Consider the following 25,784-nt stretch of genomic DNA (forward strand, 5'->3'; position numbering starts at 1 on the left):
TGCAATGCAATTAGCTACCAGTTACTATAACACACAATGTTACATAAGTCTTAGTCCCTCCTAACACACATTGTCTTGCATAACATTAATTGATATTCAGTTTGATTATCACTCCTTTAATATATAGAATTATTTGATAAAAAAACTAGTAGAAGTGACTTTAAATATGGTATGGTTGTAGGGGCAGATGGGCTGGTCTGTGTATTTCACAAACTGCTGATCAACTGGCATTTTCATGCTCAACTATCTCTAGTGTTTAAAAAGACTGGTAAGAAAATATCCAATGAGTGGCAGTTCCCTGGTTGATGTTGATGCCACAGGTCAGAGGAGATTTGCCAGATTGTTTTGACCTGATAGAAAGACGTCAGTAACTCAAATAACCATGTTACAAGCAAATTAGAAAAGATCTCTGAACACACAACACCACAACCCCCTGATGCGTTTCAATTTCTGCTGAGACATTGAAGCTGTATGGTCAAAATTTGGCATCAACAACATCCATCAACAGTTCAGGCTGGTGATGGTGGTATAATGGTGTGGGAGATATTTTCTGGTTGTTTAAATGCAGCAACCTAACTGCGTGTTGTTGCTGACCATGGCCATCTCTCAGTGATCACAGGGTACAAATCAGATGATGGCTACATGTAGCAGGTAAATGTCCATGTCATAAAGCTAAAATCATTTCCAACTGGTTTCTCGAACACGACAGTGAGTACTGTGTACTCTGTGGCCTCCACGGTCACCAGATCTTAATCCCATTGGTGAAATAAAAAATTTGCATCATGGATGTGCAGCCAACTAATCTATAGCAGCTGTGTCATGCAATCATGCCAGTATGGACCAAAATCCCCAAGGAATGTTTCCAGGACCTTGTTTAATCTACGCAACAAAGAATTAGGCAGGTCTGAAGGCAAAAGAGGGTCCAGCGCCAGTATTAGCAAGGTGTACTCAATAAAGTAGCCGGTGAGCATATATCTGTTCCTTGTAATCTTTACAGATAATTGGTTGTCAAAATAAATCCGTTTCCACATATGTGGGCATATGTAGGCAAGGCCTTGAAACAAATCCATGGTTGATAATCAATCTGTTGTATGATGTATTTTACAAAACCCTGAGCTCTGTAAATGCCAGCTTGCTCAGAGGACATGGCTTAGTCTGTTTGGTGAGGTAAGCTGGGATATAAAAGTCTCAGTGGCATATAGGCTCTGCTGCATCTCAGCGGGGGGGATGTGCTTGTGTGGTTGGATGTGTACAGAATGGGGGGAGGAGCATATTGTGGTATGTATTGATGCACCTGTGCATTTATAGTGCGGGACGGTAGGTAAGTAGGTGTGTGTGTGTGTGTGTGTGTGCTTTCTCGGGAAGCACTCCTGAATCTCTTCCTCCAGTAGTGCAAATCCAGCTTATTGATTAGCCTCTTTTTCGCTACACTATCGATCCTTTGACTGCTAGACTTGAGATAGTGCTGCTTTCTGTATGTGCAGTGTGTGGTGTGTTTGTGTCACGCTATTAGTCACAGAATGTTGCTCCTTTGGCTGCCCTTCACACCATCCGCTCAAACTAACGCCAATCAACCACAAATGTGCGGTAGCTGCTGCAACTGCTGCTGCTGAATGTGTGCGTGTGTGTGTGTGTGTGTGTGCATGGACAAACACATGCATGTGTGTGTGCCTGTGTCATATCCAATCTCAGAAACCTTTGAGAGCCCAACTCAGTCCAGATGTACAGAGCACCTAGCGATAACAAACTCCCCAAATCCCTGCACTGAATGAATAAAGATACACACAAACACATCTGCCCACACACAAACACACACACTCCTTCATTTCTATCTCCATCAAAGGAAAGCACCAGTGTTTTCCATGAAGGAAAACAGCCTCTTGTTCTCTTTGATAATTTATTCATGGGCTGAAAGAAAAAGACAACATACACCAGCAGTCTAGCGGGACGACAGTGATTTAGTGTTTGTAGAGAGGGCGGCAGACACACAGAGCGCTAGAAAGAAAAGGAGAGAGACTGAGGGAGGACAAATGAAGGAGAGATGGAGATGAATGGTGGTAAGGAGAGAGTGAAAACAACTACAGAGATAATGAAATCAATTCTTGCCTGAAATACACAGTGTGTTTTTTTTTTTAAGAGCAAAAGTGTGGAATACACTTTGTCCTTTCTGTTACATATTTGTGCCATCTCTTTCACATTTATGACTGGGAATTTGACTTAAGACCGGTGGCAGGTGATTTTTTTTTTTAAAAATATGCCCTGCTAGAAACAAAGTGATTGCCTTTTATGTGTTGTTGAAGTGGTTAAAGATCTGCCTACTGTACATGCACGGATAGCCTGCCAGGTACAAGGCCCTGGAGCCCAAATCATCTGACAGGCCATGCGCTTAAGCCTTTGCAGTTACTGTTCATATTTCTTGTTTGTAAGAGCTCAGGTAAAAAAAAGAAAAGAAAAAGAAAAAAAAACCTATGACCTAAAGCAGGCACAAACTCACAGGAAATACATACTACAGGACTAAGAAAAGACACTGAACAACTGAAAAAGAAACAAAATAACAAAACATAGAAAAGAAAATTAATTTAAAAAAATACATAAATTGTACAAAAACATGAAAAAAAATGAAAAAACAGACACAACCCATCTAAACGTGGACATGAAACGGTCAAAAACAGACATAAAGTCTACAAAATATTAAAATAGACAAAAACAAAAACAAACAAACTAGACACAAGACCTGTCAATAGCTCAATACTGGTCTCATCATACCTTAGAAACCTCTTCCACTCAACTTTAAAACTCTCTCATGCCTTCTGACAAACTTTAGCTGAGACTTAATTTCTTTTTGCCACTCGCCCATAAACCATTGAAGAAACCGGGCGAAATTTAGCCTGTGTACAGTCTCTCCCATCTCAGCTGCTGAGGTTTGTTATTTCCATAGGAGTCTTACTGTAGGTTTCTAGTTGGTCTCCCTCTAGTTTCCTTCTTGCATTGTTGTTCGGTTTTTGAGAACATCACAGACACAACATAACTAAAAATATACAGATAATGACTAAAAGCAGCAACAAAACATCCAAATGATTTAAAACAGACACACAACATAAATTAAATTACCAAAAACATATTTAATATGACTATCTGTGCCCAGGAGTCTATTTTCATTATCCATCCACGTGTACATGTACATGTACAACACCAATTCAAAACAAGATGGTACGATGTGTAAAACATAAATAAAAACCGAATGCAGTGATTTGCAAACTGAGACATTTAAGCTTTTCATGGAAAATATTAGTTAATTTTGAATTTGATGGCAGCAACATATCTCAAAAAAAGTTGGAACAGGGTGATGTCACCCCCTCTTCTTTTAACAACTATCTGCAAATGTCTGGGAAGAGAGGAGACCAGCTGCTGCAGTTTTATGAGAGGAATGTTGCCCCGTTCCTGTCTGATACAGGATTCTAACTGCTCAACAGTCCTGGGCCTTTGTAGTCTAATTTTTCTTTAATGATGTGCTAAACGTTTTCTGTTGGTCAAAGGTCTGGAGTGCAGCCACGCCAGTTCAGCACCCAGACTCTTCTCCTGTGAAGCCATGCTGTTGTGATGGATGCAATGTTTGGTTTAACATTTTCTGAATGGGAGCATATGTTCCTCTAAAGCCTCTACGTAATTTTCAGTATTGATTGAGCCTTTACAGATGTGTAAGCTGCCCACACCATAGCCACTAATGCTCCCCCACACCATCAGAGATGCAAGCTTTTGAACTGCCAGCTAATATCAAGCTGGATGGTCCCTCTCTTCTTTAGTCTGCAGGACACAGCATACATGGTTTTTAAAAAGTATTTCAAATTTTGATTCATCTGACCACAGAACAGTTTTGCACCCTTTTAAATTAGCTTTGGCCCAAAGAACACGGCACCATTTCTGGATCGTGTTCACATATGGCTTCTTCTTTACATGATACAACGTTCTTTAAGTGTTTTTGAGCCCATGCAGTGATGTTCAGTTGATAATAATGCTATCATGTTTTTAATGCTGCCTGAGGGCCCAAATATTACATGCATCCATCTTTGGCCTTCGGTCTTGTACATTGTGCACAAACACCCTCTGAATCTTTGGATGATATTATATATTGAAGATCTTGGGATTTTCAAAGTCGTCACAATTTGATGTTGGGGAAAGTTTTTCTGAAATTACTCCACAATTTTTATGCACAGTTTGTCACAGATTGATGAACGTCTGCCTTATCTTTACATTCGAGAGGCTCTACTTCTCTGAAAAGCTCCTTTTATGCTCAGTCACGTTACTGACCTTTTGCAAGTTAACCTTATTAGTTCTCAAATGCTCCTCCATTTGTTTTTGTTTTTTGCAGAAATTACTTTTCCAGCCTTTTGTTGCCCCTGTTCCAACTTTTTTGAGATGTGTTGCTGCCATCAAATTCATAAATGAGTTAATATTTTCCATGAAATAGTAAAATGTCTCAGTTTCAACATCTGATATCTTGTTTATGTTCTTAGACATCCTCCTAACTTTTCTGAATTGGGGTTGTACATTACGAGAAGTCTTTTGGTTACCTACCCGTGGTTCAGTGTGTTGTCAGATATACTAACTCAGTCACACTGTCTAGTGTTTGCTTTCCTGTCCGTGGAAGCTTAAAAATCTGTACAAATTTGTGAAAATAAACTTTATCTTGGGTTTTCAGGTTTTTTTAACCTTAACCTTCTACAGCCAGAAGTCTTTGAGAATTTCCTTAACTTTTTATACATGTGAGGACACGAGTACTAACACACATTTGCTGTGATGCCAGCATCCAAACAGTGCTGTAGTTTAATTACTGCCTACAGGCACAGAATAGGATGTGTGGAGTAGGAGACAAAGTGGAACTCTGACAACTTCAGTCAAGCTGATTTGAAATGGCTCATACGAAAACAGAGAAAGTCTAACTCAACTACTTGATGTGTGGCTGTATACATTTATATCAACACCAGAATGCAGTGAGATCTATATTAGCTATATGTTTGCAGGAATTATCTCTCTGTCTATTCCATTTTAAATTAGATGATGACATCTGATGTGGAGATTTCTCTTTGACTGCTACTGGTGAATATGTTATTACCATTTAGAACATCTGAGCACAAACGTCTGTGTTTCTAGTTAATTTTTCATTTAAATTCCTAACATGGCGTGGAGTTTCTCCTTGTCAATTAATAGACACATCTCCCTGCCTGCCCTTCAGCTGAAAACATAAAAAAGGAATTTATTTTGTTTGAGAGAAGTTTGAGTGGATTTTGAAGGTTGGAGTATTGTACAAAAGGCTTTACTGACGAGGAAAACGGTGGCAAATCAACATGCGGACAATGATCCGCTGTGGCGACCCTGAACTCACGGGACAAACCGAAAGGACAAAAATAAATTTATAAAAACCTTTCAGAAGAAATATGGTTGCAAAGCTTACACAGGATATTCCAGATTAACTAATTCAGCATAGTATGATATAATACAATCCTGCCACTAAAAGTATAAAAAATAAAGAATATGAAATGAAAAAGATTAAAATGGTGAAAACCAATGTAAAATAAATAGAAAAAACTAAGTAAAGACATTGGCAGAAAGTATTAAAACTTAATAATAAAAAACTAATAATGTAATGAAAATGAATTAGATTAAATTAAGTTTTGTTTTTGAACAATGTGAAAAATGCCTAAAGCTGGGGACACACCTGAAAACTAGCTAACTAACTTTAAAAGGTGCAAAACTAAACTAAACTTTTTAAAGATTGGACAGTTCACGCTTGAAGACACCACTTGTCATATATTTCTAGTCTTTGACAATCATGTGTCAAAACACAACATAGTGTAAATTTTAATAACAAAATCTATGATAATTATTTTATTGGCAAGTAATTTTTAATCATGAACACAAGAATACAACTAAGTATCTTTTAAAAAACAAAAACTAGGATGATATGATTCACATTTTTTTTCCAATGGTAATGTGAATAAGAGATGAACGGACGTAAATAAACTGTTTTAAAAAGCTTTTATTCACCAACCTGCATTGCTTGTTGCACTCTGTTAATAAAAACCTTCTTACATTCAGTAAATTTCTGTCTTTGATTTTTCCCTGAACTACTACTCCCCCCTCCCTCCTCTGATCTACACTTTAATATGCTTAATTGTCAAAAGTAAGGATGACAGATAATTTCGTGAGGTGTTCTTCTTTGCAAGACACAGTGCTAACTCCCCAGGTGCCACTTGTGGCTCCCCCCAAGGAGTTGGGTTAAATGAATGAATTTCATTGTAACATCTATGTGCTTCTGTTAGAAGCCTTGTGGCTCAATGGGTAGGACATCAGGCTGGTATGCGGTAGTGTCTAGGTTCAAATCCCAGCCCATGCACCAGGTGTGACACTCAGAGCCCTAGCTCCCCAAGCACCGCCTGGGGCTGCACACTGCTCCCCCCCCCCCAAGGGAATCAGTTAAATGGACAGGAACAAAACTCATTCCTCAATGACAATAAAGTGCTTCCATTCTATTTTAAAAAGGAAAGCATCAAAGGGTCAGCAACTATCTCTTTTATCATGAGAGATATGCTAGTTTAGGAACCAGAAAATGAGCAGGCAGCAAGTGTGTGTGTGTGTGTTTAACCTTGTAGTTTGAGTTCATGCTTATTATGTATTTTATTATTATGGTAGAGCTTTAGCCAAGTATTCAGATGTTCTTATAGATGCTAAGGTTTTTCTTATTCAGAATAAAAACTGAATGACATGATTAAACACATCTCATTTCGAATCAGCCTCATGCCATTGCTGGGGGCACAGCATACTTGCCTGATTCTTATTTACTCATTCGCTCTTACACGTAAGCTGTAACACCGAGAACAACTAATTTATGTTCAGTGTCTTACTCAAGGAAACTTTGACTTGTGACAAAGGAAGCAGGGGATTGAACCAACAACTGTGGGATTGGTGGAGTTCTGCTCTACACATCGAGTTAAAGTTCTCCAGTTGTGATACTTTTTGCTCAGTTTCAGTTCTACACTGCACTTATGTCTTGTTTTTCCATGCTAATTTCTGTTTAGTATGAGATATTGGGAATGACATTTAGTTTACCTGTAAATCATCGATATGAGTGGAAATGAAAATAAATCTTGATGGAAATGGATGGGCATTCAAAACCCAAATAACTCCTCTACCCACAAAGCTGCTGGAAGTGCAGGAAAATAATGAATGTGTCAATCATTTTCTGATTTTAAAGTCCTACGATGCACAGGCAGCACTTATTTTTCTTTTTAAAATATCAAAATAAAAAACTTCCATCAAGGCAAATAATGTGCTGTGCATAATAAGAGAAACACCTGCAAATAAAGAAAATTATAGAAACAACTTCACAAATTTGACAACACAGGCACAGGATTTAGAAACAAAGATGAAAAAAGCGACAACTCAGTAAGTGTAAGTTTTCAGATTTGTTTTTTTTACTATATTACTCCGTGTTAGCATTTTTTCAATTTGTATCCTGATGACAGCAATTCATCTGATGAAATGCTGCGCTTACCTATAAAACAACAGGACACCTTCATTAATTAAATGTAATTAAATAGTAGTACGATGGCAACACGTGTCGGATTGAAGTCCGTTGCTTTTTAGTGCCCACTTGGAAAGTTTTTCCTCTCCACTGTTGCCTATGGCTTGCTCCAGGGGGAATTGGTGGGTTCTCTCTAAACATCTTTATAATCTTACATTTATTCTTTAAAGTGCCCTGAGATTACTTTGTTTTGAATTGGCGCTATATAAATAAAGTTGAATTCAATTGAAATTGTTTCCAGGGCCCACTGAAAACTGACGGACATTTAGATTTGTAGATTTATTTTAAGTTATTTTTGTTGTCATCTGTGCATCCTTGCAGCTCGTTTCCTCAAGGAGTAAAGTAATTTTTCTAATTTGCTTGTTTCCTGTCTATTTGCAGTGCTTTGAACTATCAGGGTCTCCATAATAGTCACTCAAGTTCATTACATGGGTGGCACATGTACCTAACAAGAGTATTTTTAAATATTTTGAATTGACTGGGCAAAATAAAAAAAAAAAACATTAAAATTAAAATTTGCTTCATCATTATATACCCTACTCATAAAAAGTTTAAGTAGGCATTTAAGTAGGAGCATGGAACGGCAACTTCTTCATCTCAAACAATTTATTGAAACAAAAGTTAACAACAGTGGTGGGTATTAAAAAAAAAAGAATGTCAGTGTAAGAAAAATGTTGTTTTAATAGAAATTCATGTCTGATCCATGAATAACCAAGTTGTGATTTTTGCAGTAAATCACCTTGTTACATAACAGCATGTCACTAAATGAGTTATGAACCATTGAAGAGTTTGACATGTGCATTCAAACGCATAGAGAAGGTCAAATTAAGCTGACCTGTAAAGGTTATAGTTTTTATTTACTGTAACTCGTCATTTAATCAGTGTTTTGTGTAATTATCTGTCACAAAAGCATCAATTTCAATGGACTGTTACATGTAACAAATGCTTATCCTGCATCGCAATCAAAAAGGAAAAACTGTGAATTGCAGTTTTCTTTATTTCTGGCAAACTGTAAAATTTAAAAATAAAATCAGAACATGGGCAATTACTCGGCAGTTGTAATTCAACAATATTAGATCTGAAGAATTTAAAAATCCATATTTATTGTGGCCTCCCTCAGACTTTGATCTGCTAAAATTTGCTCAGTAGCTGGTGCATTCACAATATCTTGCACTCATATTTTTGAGAACAGTGGAAGTGCTGCTTACACAAACCTCTCTGAAGAAGAAAGGATATGAAGTGAAATGAAAGGAAATGAAACATTTCTGCTGATTAAAGCACAGGCTGCTCCATCCACAAGCCATTCTGGATGTGTGTGTGTGTCTGTGTGTGTGTGTATGTGTGTTTGTAATTTTTGTCATATATAAACCATATTTCAGTGCCATTGTCATTTTAGCATTTTGGTTGGGGCTGGACATTTAAAGGGTGACTTAACAAATTTTCAAGTTTCTTTCTATAGCTTTAGTTTACGGTGTAAATGTACATTCGTGCTTTTAAACTTCCCTCTGACCTATATCTAAATCTATATCTCTGCTTCTAGCTGAAAAACTCCAGTTGACATTACCCGGAAGAGGTTTTCATCATTCGGAGTTCAGATGATGTCATCTGGAGGAGATCTGGAAAAGCAGGTTGACCATGATTACAAATTCCATAGTGTGAGCAACAAAATGATATAATCTAAACTGAAGGTTCCTCCAAGTGATGTCATCTGGAGGCATCTTTCCGCCAGAAGTAGAGAGATATTTTAATGTAGGGAAGCCGAAGGGAAGTTTAATGCAGCTATTTACATGTACGACCTCAACTAGAACTAAAAGAAGCAAATTTAATAGTTTAAATAGGTTAGGGTCATTTGCAAGAGATTGCAATATGTACAGATGTGTGTGTCGGGGGCCCTCGCATCTCCCCCCTACAGATACGTACAGTATATTGCCTACACAGGAAGATAAAAAGTGCTGTTGTATGATATACTGTATTATGTCGTGATGGCAGTGTAGGTCTTTGAAAGACAGGCAAAATGCACACTACAGACTGAAGTGTAAGAACAGTAGGAGAGAGAGAGTGAGACAAGGCAGTGAAAAAAATAGAGAGAGAGAGAGAGAGAAGAAAGAAGAGAGCGAGAAAGAAGGAGACAGAGAGAAACATGGCTGTCAGCATGTTTCCTGCTCTACTGGAGATTAAACAGCTTTCAGCATGTCAGCATACACTTGGACTAACAAGTCTCTTTCTCTCTTACTCTCTTGTGCACACACACACACACACACACACACACACACACACAGAAAATAAGTGTCCTAAAATATCTCCTTGACACAGGGGCTCATTGGCAGCAGGGGCATAGCTGATAAGGAGAAAGAAAAAGGATATGAAAATGTCACATATCTCTGCCAGCATGCACACGTGCACTAAGAGCCAACCATTCCTGCAACAAATGACATGCACTGCATACATCAAAGAGTCACCTATCTGCGGTCAGCTGAAAAACTGCATATATACAGTATATACTGGGTGTGTAGTGTACATTTAGTTAAAACACTGGCACAACTGATGATAATGTATAAGAAGAAATTTCAGATCCAGCGAAAAGCTTTCAATTTCAAATTGATGCACACACACACAAAAAAAAAATGAGTAAAAAGTAAACATACCACTTTAAATTCTTAAATTCTTACTAATTAATTCTAAATTTGTTTGATGTGCATCATAAAAAAACGTTTAGGCCCTGCATAAAAGTCCAAAATATTAAAACTAAAATATACCTACATTTTCTTAAATAAAAGTAATTATTCAGAATAAATAATTATTGACGCATTAATTATAAATTTTCCTAACGCTGCAGCTGGTAAAGGTGGAGCTTACTTTACCCACTTTATGTACTGACAGGTGGTTCAGCCATCTGCAATACAATGAAGCTATCATGTGAATGTAGTGGAGTAAAAAATACCATACTTAAGTATGGTACTTCAAAATTGTACTTATTTGTCCTTTGCAGTGGATATAAAAAGTCTACACACTCCTGTTAAAATGCCGAGTTTTAGGTAAGTATGGAATCAGGTATGTGGCTGTGTTTTTATTTACCAATCACATTCAAGCTGATGTTAAACAATGACTCTGATTTATTCCATATAAATTTCAGCTCTTCTATTAGGATTTATTCCGTTGCATCCTACAGCAAAACCCATTGTTCGCAAAGAAAGCATAGAAAGCATATTAGGATGTCATTGTTGGAAGGTATCAGTCTGAGGAAGGGTACCATGGCATAATATATACCATTGAACACAGTTAAGATGTTCATCAAAAAGTGAAAAAATGTCACTGGCACATCAGTGATTTTACTAAGAACTGTCTTTGGCACAAAAACAACACAGCGAATTACTAAAAAAGCATAACCAACAGAGAAACATAGTCGTGGCAGCATTATTCTTTGGGGATGGTTTTCCTCAGCTGGAACTGGGGATTCAGTCAAGGTGGAGACAAATATGAACAGTTCCAAATATCAGTCAATTTTGGCACAAACCATTAGGCCTCTGCTAAAAAGCTCAAGGTGAAGAGGAATTTCACATTTCATCATGACAACAACCCAAAGCATACCTCTAAATCCAAAAGAAGGATGGCTTCACCAGAAGAAAATAATAGTTTTGCAACCTGAATCCAGCTGAAAATCTGTGGGGTGACCTGGAGAGGAAGAGATCACAGTCCTCTCACAGTCCTTTAGTTATCCCACTTAAGGAAATAGTTCAATAGTTCAGGAAGGGCATCCAGCGTAAAAACTGTGCCAAATCAACATGCGGGCAATGATCTGCTGTGGCGACTCTGAACTCACGGAATAAGCCGAAACGACCAAAAAATAAAAAATGAAAATTCCAAAAACGTTCCACTGAAATTCTTAGAAGGCAAATGGCCTCTTTGTCGTAGTGACAGGATCTTTGTGGTCCTGTCTTGCAGGACAACAAGCCGTAAACAATTGTTTACCAACCAAGCTTTGCTTTTTGTCAAGGGAACCCAACATTTGTAAGGTTATTTTAGTGTTTACCTTGTGATACAATTCTGTTGTAGGCTGTTTGTGGTGAGCACCAACATTACATCGGACCGTGTTAATGTTGTGCTGCTGTTGGTGCTGCTTTTCCATTTGGGAATAAATTAATTTATGCAGAATCATTAAAACCCTGTCATATTCTAACATGTCAGTCAGCATTGCTTCTCTTCTAACACTTTATCCTCTGTTTATGAGGAAGACTCAATGTGCAACAGGTACATATAACAGTTGTGCGATAGTGAATCACACCAAGCAATGATACATGCAGACAAATAACCAGAGTACCAGATCCTGGTTATTAGGCCTTTAAGCTCCCATTTTGGAACTTTTTTGATATGGACATCAACCATCACTGTAATTAATTTAAAACAAAAAACATAATAAGGGCAAGATAAGCTGCTGTAGAAACTGGCTAGATGAGTGGCCTCTCTATTAGATAGATCAGAATTCAATCAGGCAGTTTCCCAAAGTACTGAAACTTTTCCATTAACTTTATGAACTATTTAATTAAGTGGCATAACTAAATTGTGCACAAACTCATTCGTATGTTGATATTTTGCTGGATTTGATTTAGACTGTCTGTTTATGGACACATCCAACTTTGACTGAGTGCTTCTCTATGATGCCAGTAAAGCATCAGGCTAAATTAATCAATCTTAACCACTTTAAGTGAAGCCACGCTGAGGATATCACAAGGAGGACTGGCTCTGATATACCCTGGTTGTGGTTCCAACAGGAAGACAGTGTAACCATATACAAGCAGTCTGGAGGTAATTGCATTTTCATCATTTGGGAATAATTATATGCTGATTGCTTTTCATGCCATTATAATAAAAAGCTATTTTTCTTTTGAACACTGATTTACAGCATAGCACACAGCGTTAGAATACATTTAAACAGTGCTAACCTGAGACAAATGACTTCAAAGCTGGACTAAAAATAGGCACGAGATTAACAAGTGTCTTGGCAGGCAGTATTTTGACTTTGATTATAATTTACGATCAGCATTGCAGTTTATAAATGGACGTAAACTGCCATGGAAAGAAAGCAACACAAAGTGATATACAATAATGACAAACAAGACAACAGACATAAGATTGCTGAATCCGATGCCAGATTCTTCATTTTCCATTTGGTGACGTCAGAATTGATCACAGGTGATAATGCCTGTATTGTACTAGTGGTGGAAAAAGTCAAGGTCACTCAAAAGCTTAAAATTTTTTTCCTGGCAGTACAAAAGGGAACTAAAACTAAAAAAAATTTCCTTTCTGCTCTTTCTCGCACTAGCATCTTGTGAAATGTGAACACTTTTCTGATAGGACTTTGCTTTGATGTTCTCTCCTTGACTTAGATTTTTGCTGCCTTGTACCTCACTTGTAAGTCGCTTTGGATAAAAGCGTCTGCTAAAAAACTTTAACTGTTCTCCTGATAATTGTCCGTAACAGGCGTATGAAATGATGGTATTATACTTCATTATGGTACGTGTACGATGCCAATACATTATAGCTGGAACATCTTAATCATAATGTAAAAAGTTGACCAGGAAAAATATGCAGCATAGTTGAAAATAGCTGATAAAAATGACAGTGAGAATTTACACAGACCAGTTTTTTAAACAATACTGAATATAGTAATTATGGCAAGACATACAGAAATTGATAAAAAAATGTATCCATTCCAATGCTACTTTATTTATAAGGCACCTTAAAAGCAAAAGTTGGCCAAAGTCCTGTACACAAACATAAGGAAAAACAAAACAGATTTTTTTTAAATGGCCAAAACTGTTGCCACCCTTGCAATTTTGTCAGAAAGTGCAACCTTTCTCTGAGAAAATTGTTCCAATTCCAAATGTTTCACACAGAACTCACAAATGGACTGGCCAAAATAAATGGGACCTTGTCAAAATCGTAAGAAATAATTGCTTTTCAAGCATGTGATGCTGTTGTAATTAGTATTTAGACACACCTGACGCACGGTGTGGGCAACATAGTAATCACACTTGCAACCAGTTAAAATGGAGAAAAGTTGACTTAACCTTTGTGTTGTGTGTCACACTGAACACGGAGGAAAGAAAGACGTGGAAAGAGGTGTCTGATTATGTGATTAACATATAATTAATTAGACATTAGACATGACATAATAAACTTGCTGTGTCTGTATGATTATGCTGATACTTTTTACCACAGAACAGAAGCAAAACAAATATTAAACTGTCATATAGCATCGATTGCGACTTGCCCATAATAGCAATCTGACAGACACCTGCCTCGGCGTAAACAGCATGGCAAAATCCTCTGGGTTTGTATGGATGTGATGTGCTGGCCAGTCAGTGCCTCGCATATTTCTAACTCTTACACGAATATTTTTTTAAATGTTCAATCTTATTTGGATTCTGTCCCAATCTTCTTAAATGTGTTGCAGGCATGAAACTCTAAATGTGTGCATATTAAAAAATACATTAATTAATTAAGCTGGTCATTGGAAACAGTGAAATTCTCTACTTTGGACATGTGTCAGATAAAGGTAAAAATAAAAATATTGCTTCAGCATAGAAATTAATCAATATATTTGTAATAAAGAGGATAGAGAGTCCAGTTTTGGAGCAGATGGAGGTGGAAGAATGAATATTACCGTTAAAAGAGTACAGACCCATGTGTTGTTACATTTCTCTCTCAGTGGATACAGATTTGCCCATAGCCTACATTTGTGTTCCCTGTAGAGCATCTCAACACACTAACCACAGCACTTTATTCCCTCACTGCTTTGCAGGCCATGAAATATTCTGAATTTACTAGCCGTGACCCAGAAATACACACATTTACTCCTTCCCTCCCCCTGTTTTCTCAAAAGCTGCGCTATGCATAGAAACCATAGCCAACTCTACAGACATCTACTGATATAATACTGACCAACACTTACATGGTGGAAAGCAGTTCAGTGTAGCTAAGGTTCGAGTTGCTTTTTTAAATATCTATAGATAAAATCAGGAATTAGGGATATGGTTTCATGTTTACGCCCTTGCATGAGAAATGATCCATACTGCTGCACCGAGCAGAAGCATCTGTGAACAACATGAATGTTTATGAGGAGGGTCCCTTGGGGATTCGGCCGGAGTGGAGTGACACAACCTCTCTGTTGTCACACATCATGCATTCATAACACCACAATGATACACACAAAGAAGGCCGCATTTATCCTTGTCCTCATTCAAGCCCCTACAGCACCCTTTGTTCATAAAGCACAATCGGTGTCACAGGGCAAGATTCTCCTTCTTGTTCTCCTTCATTTCTCATCTAGTTATTGTAGGTGCACTTACAGTACAGGCCAGTACTCATTGGCCGAAACTGACTGGCTTTCAATGGCTTTTCAACCTGCAATGCAGTGTGAATAGCATTGGTCTTTAAATTAAACTCGGACACCAGAGTAAAAGACAAAAATAATTCGGCCACCAGAGACATAATTATTATCATTGGACAATCAGCATTTAAATGTCTCAGTAATCACTTTTGCTTTTTTTTTTTTTTTTTTTTTTTTTTTTACAGATTTCTTCCTACATACTGGACTACATTTTTAATCGAATGATTTAAAATAACGTAAATCAAATCATTAAATGATTCTTTGGCCACGTGCTATTATGTGTAATGCTACAAGTAAGTTGTTTACTCCAACATACGTTATCCACTCTTTTTAAATGTTCACCGAACATCAATAGCCAAAGCTGTGAAGTGAACTGTGCATGGCGGATTACACCCTGAGTAGTCTGACTGCAGTGTGTCATCAAGTTTCAAGTTGTGCAATCATGCAAGATGCTAATACTGTATTACTCTCTACTAGGGCTTTATAATATGGCCAGAAAGATAAATCTTTTTTTTTGAATGATTCTTCATATTAATTGATTATTAATTGATTAATTGAACTTAAAACAAAACATGATTGAATAATAATATCATTCATTAAAAGTATTTTTTGTTGGCCAATAACTAAGGTCATATGCTTGACAAATCACTATCAAGGCTGTTCTCCTTTTACATAATGCAAACATAATAATAACTAGAACTAGCTGTGCAACAATAACAAAAAAGTAACCTAATCCATTGCCCATGCACATTGGGCTCAGTTCTAAAACACAGGGGACTGTGGGGGAGTGTGGATAAGGTGTTAGTTTCTTAATGTGAAGCCTGTGTACAAACGCAAGAAAGATGGAGAGGAGGTGGGATGTCTGCTATTTTCATATCACTGATGAACATGATTACTTTTCCTCTCCAGCTGCTGGGGCCACCATGACTCCATAGTGAAAATGTAAGCCAACAGTTGCCCATTTACACAGTCCGCGGTTTTCAGCAGGGGTTTGGTCTCCACCAACTAATGACTAATAGAATTAGGCATCTAACTTGCTCAGTTTCCTGTTGTCTGTCTTTTTTTGCCCAAGTGAACAGAAAGTTAACCAGAGCTTTTTTGTGCAGTGAAAACTTTATTGACTGCTGCCTGAGAGCAACTTTATGGACCAGAAAACCCAAACATCATGCTGTAAATTGCAAAAACACGCCTCGTAGAGTCAGGGCCTATCAGTAGAGTAATAAAACCACTTCAAGGAACCCTTGAGAGAAAGTTGTTCAGGAGTAATGAACATCACCCCGACCTGACTTTTGAAAGACTCTGTCTCTCTGTAACGCTCATTCTATACCAAATCATATGGCTGGGTAATATGGAAAAATAAATATCACAACATTGCCATTTTTACATCAGTTGACACTAATAATCATCCATTATCTGTAGCTGGTTATTGTATTTGGGTTGCAGGAGGGCTGGAGCCTATGCCAGCTGTCATAGGGTGAGGGGCGGGGTACACCCTGGACAGGTGGCCAGGCTGTCTCAGGGCCAACACAGAGAGACATACACAGAAGGACGACCATTGACACTCACATTCACACCGATGGACAATTTAGAGTCAACAACTAACCTAACATGCAAGTCTTTGGACTGTGGGAGGAGACCAGAGTATCCGGAAGAACATGCACACTGCTAATCATCAAAGTATAATTTAATTTAATATTCTTTATGTAAAAATAATGATCTTGAGCCATGACCCATGATCTTCTCCTTTTTTGTGCTGCTTGTGTTCACGGCGGTAGAACTAATCCGATATGTTTCCATCTCTTGGTTTTTCAGGTTTATGAAACAAATTTCAAATCAGAGGTGTTTGATTCATATCGAAATTATTGTTGAACCATATCCAAATAACAGAGGAAGTTCTTTTTTTCAGAATTAGGTCTTCATCAAACACTTCCAAGGTGTAATTGGTGCTATTCACTACTCTTGTAGTATTTGTAGGTCAGTGGGACAAATGCAAACACACAATCACACAATGATGTAGTGCATATGCCAATATGACAATTTGTTACGAATGACATTTATCAGCTGCTTTGTTTTCGGATTATTCCAAAACTTTTCCAGTCTTTTGTTGCCCCTGTTCCAACTGTTCTATGTTGCTGGCATCAAATTCAAAATAAGCAAACACTTTTAACATGTAATGCTGTATTCTGTATCTAATATTTTATATTAAATATACATTTTAAATATTTAGCAGTCTGCATTCTGCCTTTAATTTTTAAACAGGATTGTAGTTAAAAGCGCAGAGGGTGCAGCTTTAGCTAATTTGATTTACTTTTCAATTACAGTAATCCTAAGATGTGTCCAGTTAAATTGCTCAACTCTTGCCATTTCAATATAAACTTAAAGAAATCACTTATTTTCCACTTGTGCTCAGTGTTTCTACCTTTGTATTGTTGTGTCTCTCCACTTTATCAACCTCTTTCTCTTTCTTCTTATCCTCTTTTTTCTTGTCACACTCCTTCTGCGAAGAAAAAAGAAATTACATGATGCCTTCACTGACTGTGAACTTGCTTTTTTGGTTCTAGTTTGGGTAGTACATGTACATAAATGCCATTAAACTTCCCTATATCAAAAAACATCTCTACTTCTACATGTTCACATATACTGTATATTCGCACATGTAAAAAATGATGTGGATAATTTTTTACTTCCTCAGCAGAGTGAAGAGCACATAATAAATCATTTACATGAAACACTACAGACTAAAACTGATGGCAACATTGACAAAATACCTACTAATTGTAATATTCTTACACTCTAACCCTTATTAAATAAAGATGCAGTAAAGCAATTTATACTGCTCAAGCGTGTAAAAAGAGTGTGCTTTCCTTTTTTTAAATCACAATTTGACATCCATTATAAGATTCCGGAGGAGGCCTAATGGTAAAGGCTTTCTATATCTCATAGCAGGTTGAAAACAATTAGATCTCATTCCATAATGTGATTTTAATGCACTCACAATGCAGATTTAATGTGTAGACATTATTAGCGTATGAAGAGTTGATGTAGTGTTTCCAGGTTAATGGTTCTGTATTTGTTATATGTAAATGAGCCTGTTCCAATGCCAGCCACCAACAGGCTTTGGCTAATGACTGTCAGCATGCCAAAAAAGAAAAGCGTAAGCTTACGGGGTGAAGCCTACAATCTAACCATTATGGCAACAATAACAGTCTGCTTCTCTCTGCGTCTCCCTGTCTCTATTCATCCAATGCAATCACTCTATTGCCTGTTTATAGTTATTTACGCTGAGGTGGGTATTTGTCTTGGGAACACAATAATCAATAGTACGTAATCGTCAACGTTTGAAATGATGCAAACCCGGATGAACTGAGAGCGTTTACCATCATTATAGATCTATTGTGAGCAAGATTTCCACCAGAACCTGAACGGAAACAATGGTGCTGAAATACGAACAGTTTTACACGCTGGAACTCTATTCTGTTTAAACCAGTTGTTCACCTTCATAAATTGGTTTTTGGTTTCGTTTGGCTTCCGTTTTGTTGACAAATCAATCAGCAAGTTTGAGTATATTATCTCTTAGGCTCTGGCAGCCACCAAGTCTCTGACTCTATCAACTATAAGCTAATGAGGCCAGCATCAGCCAATTTGCTCCAGCAGCATTAGCGGCCCATTATACTCGCATCTGATCATCGCTAATAAAACACAGCAAATTCCAGCTGGGATCCTCCTCCAATTATCGCGTTGGCTGTGTTTCTAACTTGTTTGATCAGTTCGTGCTTGAACAGTCAAAACAGCAGCGGATTGTGGTTGGTAGAGGTTGACAATAAACTTCTAAACACCAGTGCTATAGCTGAAATTACTCTCTCTTCCATCCTTTTACAACCCCCACTGCAACAGACATTCAATTTAGTGCTCACCATGATTAGAATGTGGACCTGCATCATTAAGTGACTTTCTCAGTAGTATTTTTCTCACCTCTAAAATGCATCACATTACAATGTGGGATCGTTGGTAGAAAGTATTTTACTAAACATACACTGTATCTTGTCTAATGGGAGAAGTTTGAGGGGACTACATAAATTTGGAGAATACAGACACTAAAATAAAATGCTGGAGATGAGCCAGCATCATTTTTTTCCCCCCATCCTGATCCCTGTCCAGCACAACAATAAAACCACCTGCGTTAATGTGTATAATGCTGTGGCTGATCAATGCAAGTGAATAGTGAGGGATTTAGACCAAGTCTAAATAACAAATTAATGTGGGAACTAACCTACTGCTATTAGTTCATCAAGGAATATCAATGTGTACAGTATGTAGTATATATAGCACATATTCAACCATGGTAGATTAAAGTTCCGACTTTGTGTAAAGTGTAAATAAAAAGAGGATGCAATGGTTTGCAAATCTTTTAAGACTTGGAAAACAAATTGTGCAAGAGGATGGTACTGAGGGCAGAATTTATTCCAAAAGTTAACGTTTCATCATGAATGTTCCTGCTTCAGAGTGCTGGATATCTCAAGGTTGAAACAAAGAATTGACATCCTGCTAGCTAAGAACTGATATTTGCTCAATCTGAATATGATGCCACCCATAAGTGTCATGCGCTAGTTGGGACAGGGTTTTGTTCTGAATGATAAAAACGGCAGTAAACCATTGTAAATTTAAAAAAAAAAATGTTTCTCAGACATTTCCCTAAGTTTGATGTGACTGTACTATAACTCAGAGTAGTGCGCCAAAATAATTTGACCAAAAAAGTACATCATACATTTCACATGATTTCACATTGAACATTAAAGATCGAGGCCATAAACATTTTCAAAAAAGACAGAAGCCATAAGTAAGCAGATGTGAATCATCGGGCTTGTGCAATAACTATTAACACAGACAGCGCCACTACACATACAGAGGAGAACTTTTCAGGGACAACAGTGAATCTCCTATATTGTAAGAAACAAAATAAGTAACCAATTTATTTTAGAATTTTATTAAAATGCACATAATATTATATTATCAGGATTTGAAAAAGTGTATCTTTCACTTAGTGTTTTTTTTTTTTTTTTTAAACTGACACAGGACATAATGACAACAACAGAATAAAACTACAGGATAACAAAGCAACTGAAAGCAACCACGACAGGACAACACCACACCACTAAAAAAACATGTACCTCCAATCTGCTCCTGTCAGCCTGGGAGGATGATGAGGAGGGGGGAGGAGAAGCTTCAGATGGCTTCTGCTAGAAGATGGGAGAATTTCAGACAGACGGTTATACACACAATTGCAGAAGAGTAAAAGAAAAAAAAAATTAAAGACAGACAGGAACAACAAGGAGAACAGAATATGGAGAATGGGGGGAAAGCAAAGAGCAGTTAATTAAGGGGAATGAAGGAGGATTTACTCCTCTACAGCACAGTACTCTTTGCTATAGCAGATGCTGTGAGCCAAGGTTACAATCCAGCTCTACAGCTGCACACAATGAATTGTGTCTAAACAGGGTCAAACACCCAAACATACACAGTTATAGAGTACAGGGATGACCTCTATTAACCTGCCGCTGACCTGTGAGACAGACTAAGAGCAGGGTGGAATTGAACTCTGCAGTCTACTAGCAACAATAGGTGGTTGTTTTCTCAAACCATTTTTTATTTCTCTACTTATGAATGTGTCCTGTAGAGTTGGAAAAGGTAATAAAACAAAATGACAAAAATGTGCAAGTAGGTGCTGTTTGAAATGTGTTTGTTGGTTTCAGAGGCACCTAAGTTTCTTTCATTTCTCTTGAATCTTAATCTCTTGAGTCTTAGTCGTTCACACCTTTCACACACACACAAATTAGTTTGGTTTCAACGAGGGGGCGGTTTGAGCTGTAGCCAATTAAGGCCATATATGAGGCACCTGTTGGGCTGGAGCATCAGCTCTTGTGTTCAGGCCTCCTTGTGTGAAGACTGACTGTGTAAAGACCAGCGAGTCCAGTTTCTTTACTTTGCTTCACATTAACCCTTTCTACATCCGGAAAGCCTTTGTTTTACAATGCGTTTTCAGCAGATCCCCGTTGTCCTTCGCAGAAGCAGGACATGGCGTCCTAAGAGAAGACGACATGTTTCCCACCTGCGCACTCTCACCCGGACCACTTTGTTACCAGCCTCTTCTTTTGCAGTGAACAAGGCCGACTTCATTCCAGCCTTTGGTACACAGGAGACTGTTCAGCTGCTTGCACTTACGGAAACCTGGCTGATGCCACAGAACACGGCCACCCCAGCTGCACTCTCCACCAGTTTCTTCTCTCACGCTCCTCGCTCATCAGGTCGGGGGGGTGGAACTGGACTTCTTGTCGATGACACCTGGACATTTTACCAGAAAGCCCTCAACAATCTGTCATCTGTGGTATATGATGCCATTAGGATCACAGCACTGATTACAGTCCATGTGATTGTGATATATTGACCACCATGTCAGCTGGGGTCCCACTTCCCTGAAGATGGCTCTCTTCTCAACGTCATGGGAGACCTGAATATCCACCTGGACAAACCTCAGGTGGCTGACGTGTTAGCTCTTCTAGACACATTTGACCTGAGACTTTTCTCCACTCCTCCGACCCACAAAGCTGGTGACCTCCACCTCATCCTCACCCGGAGCTGCACCACAGACAACATTTCTGTCCCTCCTCTGCATTTATCGGATCACTTCTTAATCAACTCACAGTCTTCATCCCTAGACCTTCGCATTCTCCCACTCCTACTTGTAACATTCCGTCGTAACCTCAGGTCTCTCAACCTGGACCAATTCTCTTCACTGGTCTCTGCAACTCTGCCCCCAACACAGGACCTCTCCATCCTCGATGCAGATGCAGCCACGGACAGCCTCTGCAATACATTTTCATCGTGTTTGGAAATTCTCTGCCCCATGTCTTCTAGCCCCGCACATCCCTCAGATTCTAATCAATGGCTCACCAACTGGATCCCTGAGAGGAAGTGGCGCAAATCCAAGACTTCATCTGCTCTTGTTGAGTATCAGGATCTGCTTGGATCTTTCTCTCACAGTGTCACCAGGGCAAAGACTGAAAGCGGTTGTCTGCTTTCAAATCACTCATCTACCCACCTACACCGCCATCTACACTATATTGCCAAAAGTATTCACTACTACTACTCTCCTTTCGGCTTATCCCGTGAGTTCAGGGTCGCCACAGCGGATCATTGTCTGCATGTTGATTTGGCACAGTTTTTACGCCGGATGCCCTTCCTGACGCAACCCTCGCCAATTTCTACCGGGCTTGAACCAGCACTGCACAGCTGGGTAGGGGAATGGGCTATTAGGGGTTCAGTGTCTTGCCCAGGGACACTTCGGCATATAGCCAGGGCCGGGGATCGAACCACTCACCCTGTGGTCCGTAAGCAACTGCCTTTACCAACTGAGCTACGACATGGATGAGTGAGTTGGGTGTGGAAGAACTTGACTGGCCAGACCTAAACCCAACAGAACACCTTTGGGATGAATTAGAGTGAAGACTGCGAGCACTGACTGGTGTTATGTATTTCATAAACACACTCCTAAACCTCGTGGAAAGCCTTCCCAGAAGAGTTGAAGCTGTTATAGCTGCAAAGGGTGGGCCGACGTCATGTTAAACCCTATGGATTAAGAATGGGATGTCACTAAAGTTCGTATGGGTCTCTCACAGCAGGCACTTTCCGACCTCATTCAAGCAGGCCCAGATTACCCCACTGCTCGAGGACCCTTCTCTTGTTCCCTCCCTAGTGGAGAATTATCAACCTGTCCTTCCTTTTCCATTTCTGGCCAAGACAATGGAACGAGCAGTCTTCAATCAACTTTCAGACTTTCTTTCCAAGAACAACTTCCTCGATTTCAACCAGTCTGGCTTCAAGAGGGGTCATTCCACAGAAATGGCACTCCTGTCCTGGAATCTCTCCAAACTACGAAAGCCGCAGGTCAGTCTTCTGTCTAAATCCTACTCGATCTATCTGCAGCCTTTGACCCTGAACCATCAGATCCTCTTGTTCACACTCACTGATTTGGGAATCTCGGGATCAGCTCTAGCCTGTCTTCAGTCCTACCTATCGGGACAAACCTTCAAGGTATCCTGGGGGGGGCATGTTTCTCACTCTCACAGCCAGGGTTCAGTTCTTAGTCCATTTCTTTTTTCTGTCTATACTACATCTCTGGGTTCTATTATCCGCTCAGATGGCTTTTCCTATCACTGCTATGCTGATGACACACAGCTCTTCCTGTCCTTTCCACCGGACGACTCCAATGTCTCATCACACATTTCTGCCTGTCTCTCAGACATCTCTGCCAGGATGAGAGAGAGAGAGACATCTTCAGCTTAACCTCTCCAAGACCAAAGTCCTTGTCTTTTAACCTTTCAATGAACCAAAAAACAATGCACTATATATGTAGTGCACTATAAGGCTGTGGATTTTTTAATATTAAATAGTGTTTTATGATGATGCAGACTGAGAAATAACATTCAGTGGAATTAAATGTAAATAAATAAATAACTGATAATCTTCTGAATCAGAAAGTATAGTTTTATTTTTACAAGCTGTTTCCTAAGTTTTTTATTGTCCAGACAAAGACAACGAGATTCAGGAGGAAAATAATATTTACTGATTATGTTAAGGCACAGACACACAAGGAAATAATATTAATTGTATAAGTTTGACAGTATCATTTTTCTCAGTTTTTAGCTTCAGTTAAACTGAGTGTCACTGAGGAGGAAAAGAACTTGATGATCACTTCAACAGTTATTTCCTTTTTTGGTTGCCTAGAACACAAAAAATGTAAAAAACACTGCTATAGGGTGTAGAAGTAAAACCCTGTAAAGTGCCCATTCAGTTAAGAGTCTGTGCCCTTACAATGACCTAACTGCCCATTATGGTAGAAATCAATGTATCCTGAATGGACACTGACAAAATGAAATTTTGTGAGGTAGTTTTTCCTGCAATTACAACTTGTGTATGCATTAAATAGTAGAAATGATTATTTACTTATGTAAAGTATGTAGACAGAAAATCTCACAAAAATCTGCTAAAAGTTGGATCCATAGCCACAAAAGCAAATGAGGAGATGAAAGATAATGGAATAATCCATTAGCAGTTAAATGAATGCCCAGCAGAATTTAAATTACAAATGTTCAATATTTAATGCATGTTAACACATTTCAAAACTTTATCCTGCCCTGCTAAAAGACAAACAAAGCGGAGTAAAAACTGTGTTAGTAAAACCCAACTGTTCAAGGAAATGAAGGCTGGTGCAGTTCTAGACCATTGTGGAAATATATTTTCATTCTTCTTGCACATCCAACATATTTCCAAGTTGACATTCAGGTTTGTAAAGTCAGATATATTAAGAAAAGGTTGTATTTGTTTGAGGCAGGTCTAAATGCAAACCACTATTGGAAGACATGTCTAGCAGCTAAATATATTGAGACAGCTGGGAGCTGAGACAATGTGTGTCCAAAAAGATCCACTGAGAGCACAGGTTAAATTTAAAAGCACCGAATCCTCCTCCCACAAATCTTCTTCTTCTTCTTTTCCTTTGGGCTGCTCCCTTTCAGGGGTCGCCCCAGCAAATCATGTGACTCCATCTAACCCTGTCCTCTGCATACTCTTCTCTCAGACCAGCTAACTTCATGTCCTCTCTCACTACATTCATAAATCTCCTCTTTGGTCTTCCTCTAGACCTCCTGCCTGGCAGCTCCAACCTCAGCATCCTTCTACAGATATATTCACAGTTTCTCCTCTGAACATGTCCAAACCACTTAAATCTGACTCTCTGACTTTATCTCCGAAACACCTAACATGAGCTGTCCCTCTGATGTCCTCATTCCTGATCCTGTCCATCCTCGTCACTCCCAAAGAGAACCTCAACATCTTAAGCTCTGCTACCTCCAGCTCTGCCTCCTGTCTTTTCTTCAGTGCCACTGTCTCTAAGCCGAACAACATCTCTGGTCTCACCACCATCTTGAACACCTTTCCTTTCATTCTCGCTGATACTCTTTTATCACACAACACACCTGACACTTTTCTCCACCCGTTCCAACCTGCAGCACACCTCACCATGGTCTTACAGCTCTCATACATGTGTGAAGACACAATGCAACTCCATATGACCTTCTCTGTACTTCTCCATCAGCATCCTCAAAGCAAATGCTGCATCTGTTGAACTCTTTCTAGGCATGAAACCATATTGCTGCTCACAAATGTTCACCTCTGCCCTTAGCCGAGCTTCCACTACTCTTTCCCACAACTCCATTATCTGGCTCGTCAGCTTTATTCCTCTGTAGTTGCCACAGCTCTGCACATCTCCTTTGTTCTTTCTCGAGCATCGTCTCACTCTTCAAGATTTTTTGCTAACCAAACTAGTCAGAAACTCTACTGCCACCTCTCCTAGACACTTCCATACCTCCACAGGTATGTCATCAGGACCAACTGCCTTTCCACTCTTCATCCTCTTCAACGTCTTCCTCACTTCACTCTTACTAATCTTTGCTACCTTCTGCTCCACACCAGTCTCCTCTTCTACTCTTCGTTCCCTTTCATTTTCCTCGTTCATCAACTCTTCAAAGTTCTCCTTCCATCTTCCCATCACACTCCTGGCACCTGTCAATACATTTCCATCCTTATCTTTAATCCCACTAACCTGCTGCACATCCTTCCCATCTCTATCTCTTTGTCTGGCCAACCTGTACAAATCCACCTCTCCCTCTTTAGTGCCCAACCTAGCATACAAGTCCTCATATGCTCTTTGTTTGGCCTTTGCCACCTCTACCTTCACCTTACGCTGCATCTCCCTGTACT

At 38.9% G+C, this 25,784-nt stretch overlaps 1 protein-coding gene across 11 annotated transcripts in view; it reads right to left on the reverse strand.

The window, feature by feature from the left end:
* smap1 (small ArfGAP 1) overlaps nt 1-25,784 on the reverse strand; it is a 117,386-nt gene that overhangs the window by 47,370 nt on the left and 44,232 nt on the right. For 3 of the 11 annotated variants that reach the window (XM_067528942.1, XM_067528896.1, XM_067528900.1), the window contains exons 5-6: nt 20,141-20,209; nt 17,392-17,469 (exon numbers count right to left, since the gene is read on the reverse strand). The exons of 1 other annotated variant lie outside the window; for it this stretch is intronic. In XM_067528942.1, the coding sequence (XP_067385043.1) occupies nt 17,392-17,469; nt 20,141-20,209 (147 nt within the window). The remainder of the gene's footprint in view (nt 1-17,391; nt 17,470-20,140; nt 20,210-25,784) is intronic. 7 more of the 11 variants (XM_067528932.1, XM_067528911.1, XM_067528922.1 and 4 more) reach the window with 7 other exon arrangements.

This window comes from Channa argus, chromosome 1 (genome assembly GCF_033026475.1).
Source record: "Channa argus isolate prfri chromosome 1, Channa argus male v1.0, whole genome shotgun sequence".
NCBI classification, from domain to species: Eukaryota; Metazoa; Chordata; class Actinopteri; order Anabantiformes; family Channidae; genus Channa; species Channa argus.